This window comes from Gymnogyps californianus, chromosome 29 (genome assembly GCF_018139145.2).
Source record: "Gymnogyps californianus isolate 813 chromosome 29, ASM1813914v2, whole genome shotgun sequence".
Classification (NCBI taxonomy): domain Eukaryota; kingdom Metazoa; phylum Chordata; class Aves; order Accipitriformes; family Cathartidae; genus Gymnogyps; species Gymnogyps californianus.
Window position 1 is genome coordinate 1,011,585 of NC_059499.1, and position 6,004 is coordinate 1,017,588.

General features: G+C 70.9%; 2 protein-coding genes across 2 annotated transcripts in view; both read left to right on the forward strand.

The window, feature by feature from the left end:
* LOC127026895 (V-type proton ATPase catalytic subunit A-like) overlaps positions 1 to 674 on the forward strand; it is a 5,085-nt gene extending 4,411 nt beyond the window's left edge. Inside the window, exon 12 of the mRNA XM_050912191.1 lies at positions 523 to 674. Coding sequence (XP_050768148.1) covers positions 523 to 674 — 152 coding nt within the window. The remainder of the gene's footprint in view (positions 1 to 522) is intronic.
* A 1,455-nt stretch (positions 675 to 2,129) lies between these two features.
* Positions 2,130 to 5,381, forward strand: LRRC71 (leucine rich repeat containing 71). Its single transcript, XM_050912192.1, has 15 exons — positions 2,130 to 2,232; positions 2,324 to 2,440; positions 2,571 to 2,702; positions 2,888 to 2,963; positions 3,068 to 3,142; positions 3,252 to 3,320; positions 3,483 to 3,642; positions 3,742 to 3,825; positions 3,909 to 3,995; positions 4,089 to 4,199; positions 4,406 to 4,445; positions 4,532 to 4,599; positions 4,685 to 4,793; positions 4,894 to 5,009; positions 5,112 to 5,381. Exons 1-15 carry the CDS (start codon positions 2,130 to 2,132, stop codon positions 5,226 to 5,228), a joined length of 1,464 nt encoding a protein of 487 aa, XP_050768149.1. The 3' UTR covers positions 5,229 to 5,381.
* The last annotated feature ends 623 nt before the right edge of the window (positions 5,382 to 6,004 follow it).

Here is a 6,004-nt window from a genome sequence, read left to right on the forward strand (position 1 = left end):
GGGGCTGCATGGCCCTGGGGGGGACACGGACCTGGTGACTGGGGGCTGCATGGCCGGGGGGGGACACGGACCGGTGATGGGGGCTGCTGGCCCTGGGGGGACACGGACCTGGTGATGGGGGCTGCATGGCCCTGGGGGGGGGGGGGGGACGGACCGGTGAGGGGGCTGCATGGCCGGGGGGGGGGGGTGGGGGGGGGGGGGGGGGACACGGACCTGGTGAGGGGGCTGCTTGGCCCTGGGGGGGACACGGACCTGGTGATGGGGGCTGCATGGCCCTGGGGGGGACACGGACCTGGTGATGGGGGCTGCTTGGCCCTGGGGGGGACACGGACCTGGTGATGGGGGCTGCATGGCCCTAGGGGGGGACACGGACCCGGTGATGGGGGCTGCATGGCCCTGGGGGGGACACAGACCTGGTGATGGGGGCTGCTTGGCCCTGGGGGGGACACGGACCTGGTGATGGGGACTGCGTGGCCCTGGGCGGGGAACACAGCCCCTTGCAGCCTCCTCTTGTCCCTGCAGAGAGTTGCTCGGGGGGGGCCGAAGGCGTCACCCCCGCAGACCCCCCCAGCCATTACGACTCCCCCAAGAACAGCCACATCCCCAGCCACTACGACGTGCCGCCCGCCCGCCACTACCCGCCGTCCCCGCCGCTGCGCAGGAAGGACCGCTGAGGGACCCTGGGGACGGGGACGAGGGACACCCCCCCCAAACACCCCAGGAGGGAACGGAGGGGTCCTGCGGGGTCGGGGTGCCCGGGACTGTCCCTGTCCCCGAGCCCGGGGGGCGCAGGCGGTGAATAAAGGGGTTGTCGGTGCGGTGTGAGCCAGGGCTGCCTGCGGCCACGTCCCCGGGGAGGAGGGACTGCACCGGGGAGCGGGACGGTCCCCCACGGCACCGGTGGGAGGAAGGGAATGGCAGCGTGGGGGGGGCCGGGGGTGGGGTCAGGGATGGGACCAGTGAGGGACTCAGTGATGGGCCCAGTAAAGGGCCCGTAATAGGATAAGAAATGGACCAGTAAAGGGCCCGTAATGGGATAAGAAATGGACCAGTAAAGGCCCAGTGATGGCCCAACAATGGCCCCAGTAAAGGCCCAGCGCTGGCCCCAGTGAAGGCCCAGCGCTGAGCCCAGTAAGGGCTCAGTTACAGCCCAGTGCAGGCCCAGTGCTGCCAGTATCACTTCCCAGTTCCCGGCCTCTCCAACCACGGGTGGCAGTGCTGGCCACTTTCCGCCCGGCCCCGCCCCTTTCCGCACCGGTCCCGCCCCTTTCCGTACCGGCCCCGCCTCTTCTTTGCCACCCCGCCCCTTCCAGGCTAACCCCGCCCTTTCCGTGCCAGCCCCACCCAGGCCGGCGCCGGCCCCGCCCCGCGCAGGCGCCGCAGCGCCCCCAGGCCCCGCCCCTCGCGGCGCGGCCGGTGTGTTGCCGGTTGGGGACGGGCGGAGGCCGAGGAGCGAGGTTACAGCCGGGACGGGGACCCCCCCCCCGCACCCCCACAGGCCCCCAGGCATGGGACCCCTCCACGGGGACCCCCATAGGAACCTCCCCCGTACTCCTATGGGGCCCTCTCCGGCCCGGGGACACCCCCCCACCCCCATAGAGCCCCCAGGCCTGGGACCCCCCCGCAGGGAGGCCTCCATAGGGACGCCCATTAGACACCCGACCCTGGCACCCACCCCTCCCGCCCCTGCAATGCCCTGGGACACCCACCACCCCCACCCGCGTAGGGACACCCATAGCACCCCCCCACCCCAGGAAGGCCTCCATAGGGTCCTGGGACCCCCCCCGGCACCCCCACGGGGCCACCAGGCCTGGGACTCCCCCCCCCCCCCGCCCCAGGGAGACCTCCACAGGGACCCCCATAGGGCCCCCTGCCACTGGGACACCCCTTTCTCCTTGCAGGGACCCCCATAGGGACCTCACAGCCAAGAGACACCCCCCCCATAGGGCCCCCAAGCCCTGGGACCCCCATAGGGCCCTGGGATCCCCCCCTCACCCGCATAGGGACCCCAGTGGGACCCCCTGGCCCAGGGATGCGGGGGGTCCGGGTGGCGGGCAGGGCCAGCCCTGGGGCCGGTGGGTGCTGGGGGGCGCTGAGCCCCGCCCCGCGGTGCCCCCCAGCTGCGGGCCATGAGGCGGCGGGGGGAGCGGGCGCCCAGGGAGAAGGTGGCGGCAGCAGCGGTCGCGGAGGAGGAGATGAAGAGCACGGAGAGGAAGGCCGAGCAGGGCGCAGGTGAGCCCCTGGCCCTGGCAGGGGGTCAGGGGGCTGCGGGGGTCCCCCTCATATCCCCCCCCCCCCCACCTCCTGCCTGCCCTGCCTGCAGAGGAGTACCAGTGCACCGGCCTCCTGGAGCAGGACTTTCCCGAGCTCTGTGCCCGGGTTGGCATCGCCAGCGTCCCCAAAGTCACCCTCCGGCCCTCCCCGAGCTTCCCTGCGGATGGTGAGCGGGGCCGGGGGACATCGGGGTGCGGGGCGGAAGAGCCGTGTGTTTGTGGGGTCCCTCCCGGGGGAGCGCAGGGCTGCTGGCAGCAACCCCCCCCTCCCGACCCCCCCTGGTCCCCGTCCCGCAGAGGAGCCCGCTGAGCCGACGCTGGCAGAGGTCCTCGCCCGCATCCAGCACAAGTACAGCTACTTCCAGCCCTGCATCCAGGTGGAGAGGGAGCACGAGGACCCCCGGAGCGCCCGCGCCGTCTTCCTGCGAGGTGGGTCCTGGGGAGCCCCAGGGCCCCTCCTGGCACCCCGGGACAAGGAGCCCCAGGAATTGAGCCTGTGGGATCCCCCCCTGAGCCATGCCCGTGCTCTCGGGAGGGGAGAGGCCACATTTGGGGGGCTCTTCCCCCCTCCACCCCATCCCATCACACGGCCTTGATCTCCCTGTCTCCGGCAGGCTGGAAGATCGAGGAGGACATGCTGGGGGTCCTGAGCCAGTGCCTGCCTGCCTTGGCCGGCCTGCAGGCAGTGCAGTGAGTGCAGGCAGGGAAGGGGGTTGCAGGCAGCTCCCCACCCCAAGACACCAGCGTGTCACCTCCCCGGCAGCGGGTCCTGATGCCGCTTTGTCCTCCCGCAGCCTCTGGAAAGTCGGGCTGACGGAGCGGCTGCTCCCGGCGCTGGCGGCGCTGCTGGCACGCTGCCCCCGCCTGCGGTACGCGGCCGGTCGAGGGGTGCTCCCTCGTTATCGCTAATTAAGGAATGGGGGTGCCAGGGAGGATCGTTAATGATGCCGGCCGGGGTTGGGGGGGGTTCCTCCGCAGGACGCTCAGCCTGGAGGGGAACCCCTTGCCCGAGCCCGCCTTCCACACACTGATGGGGAGCGACAGCACGTGAGTCGGGAGCCGGATCGAGCCGCCTTCATCCCTCTGCCCTGCTCGGCCGAGCCCCCCACGGGACCCCCGATGTTTTGCCAGCCATGGGCAGCCCCTGCCTGCTGCGAGGCCCCCTCAGTGCAGGCAGCAAAGCCCAGGCCTCCGCTGCCCGTCCCGCAGGCTGGCCCACCTCTCGCTGCGCAACAACAGCATCGGGGACGCGGCCGCCCGGCTCATCGGGCAGAGCCTGTCCACCCTGAGCTCCTCCAACCGCAGCCTGGTCTCGCTCGTCCTCAGCTTCAACCGCATCTCGGATCTGGGAGCCGGCTACATCGCCAAGGTGGGCAGCGGGAGGGCTGCCTGCTGCGGGCAGGGGAGGGCGTGGGGCTGAGCTGGGTGCCCAGCACCCTAGCACCCATCCCATCCCTTGGTCCTCCAGGGCTTGCGCTTGAACCGCTCCCTGCTCTCCCTATCCCTGGCGAACAACGACATCGGCGATGCGGGGGCCATCAGGCTGGCCGAGGTGGGTGCCCCCCCATCTCCCCGGGAGTGGGGCACACGGCTTGGGCCGGACCCTGCCGCGATGCCAGCCCCGCTGCCTGCCAGGTCCTGGGGCCGTTTGCGCTGACGCACGCCGAAGTGGTGGAGCGGAGGCGGCTGCTCTTGGTGGAGGCGCTGGGACGGTCCCGCATGGTAAGACACCCCTCTCCTGCCCCCTCCCCACCTCCGGGAAAGGTCGGAGCCTCCCGGGGGGCTGCCAGCACCCTGAGCACCCCTCTCCCCCAGACCCCAAAAGAGACCGAGGGCCAGAGCGAGCATCCCTTCAGCCTGCGCGGCACCGCGGCCCCCGACAAGCTGCCCCCGGCCAAGCACGGCAAAACCCCCGCCAAGAAGAAGGTGAGGAGGCGGGTGGCTGGTGCGGGGAGCGGGGCGGGCAGGGGGAAGCCCGCAGGCAGCTGCCAGGTATCTCCAGGCTCCCCTGGCTTTGGGGCAGGTGGTGCCCTGGGCGTGCCTCAGTTTCCCCACCCTTCCAGTTTTGTAGTGCACGGGGTGTGGGGGGGGGGAGGCAGGGGGTCCGCAAGCCGCTGCCCCGTCCATTGCAGGAGCCGCTGCGGAAGGAGGAGGCCAGGCACCCCAAGAAGCGTGAGTGAGGGTCCGATGGGCTGAGGGGGGGGGCACAGGGAGGCTGTGCCCGGCTCAGCTCCCTCCTTGCTCTCCCCTCCCGGCAGCGCCGGAGCTGAGAGCCACCCGCGGCAGAGATGTGAAACCGAGCGGCCAGGAGAAGCCGAGCCCGGAGGTGGGGGACGCCAGGGGGACGGGGCTGGGGAGGGGGTGCCTGACTCCGGGGTCCCACACTCCCTCAGGGTCCCTTCTGTGTCCAGGTGCCGGATCCGGCCGAGCCGCCACATCCGCTGCTGGAGGAGGCCAGGCAGCACCAGGGCAGCGTCGTCCTGCCGGGAAACCGGGCGCTCCTCAACCTCAACCTGAGCTGTGAGTGAGGGTGGGTGGGTGGGTGGGTGGGTGGGTGTCTCGTCGTCTCGTCCCCACCGGCCCCCCACCGCTTGTCCCGGACCCCCTTTTCCCTCCACAGACAACCGCGTCACCGAGCGGGGCCTCGGCGCTTTCCTGGCGGCACTGGAAGGGCAGCAGCAGGAGAAGAAACCGAAGGTGCCGGGGCAGCAGGGGCTGCTGTGCCTCTCCCTGGAGGTGAGCTGGGTGGGCGGCGGGGCCGGCATCACCGGGGGGCTGGCATCGCCGTGGGGCCGGCAGCGCCGGGGGGAAAAGGCCTGATGCCCCGCTTCCCCGCAGAAAAACCGCATCCTTCCCACCAGCCCGGCCTTCGCACGGCTCCAGGAGCTGCTGCCGCCGCAAGACCCCCTCCCCAAAGCCCAGGGCCAAGAGGAGGCGCAGGAATTGGGCGCCTAACCGGCCCCCGAGGAGCCGCCCGGCCGGCCGTGGGCGAAGGAGAGCTCGCTTCTTGCCTTTTCTTCCCCCCCCAAAAAAAAAAATAGATAGAAATCAAAACCTTTACCATGGAAAGGAAAAAAATAAACCAGATGATACAGCATCGAACAGCAACCGGTCAGTCTTGGCTCTATTATATATAATATATATATATATCAGACACCCCAGCGCTGGCCTCGCCGCGACACCTGGGAGGGGGAGAAGGGATGGGGGGGGGAGCGGAGGTGGGACGCGCCCCGGCTCCCCGGCCACCCCCTTGGGTCACCGATTGTCACCGGCGGCAGCCGGGGAGGAGAGCCCGGTGCTTGGGGCGTCCTTGCTGTGTGTGTGTGTGTCCCCCCCCATCCCTGGCTGCCGGCCGGGCAGGCTGGGGGGGGCCGGCGGTGGTTATTTACAGGAGTTGGGGGGGGGGGTGCACGTACGTACATATTTATAGGCAGCGGGGAGCGGGGAGGGGGCCGCAGCACGGAGAGGAACAGAACAAAGTGCATTTATACAGACTAGATCCAGCTCTCGCGGCCGGGGGGGGCGTGGGGGGGGCCGAGCCGGGGCTGCCATGCGAGGGGGTGAAAGGGGGGGGGGGGGGGGCTCGGCTGCCGGCCCCGCCGGATTGTGCTCCCTCCTTCCAGCCAAAGCCCCCCCCTCTTCCAGACTGGGAGGCTCCTGCGGCTGCCGGCATGGGGCGGGGGGCTGGCAGGCAGCTCCCCGGCTTCGAGTGATGCTGGGAGTGTGGGGGG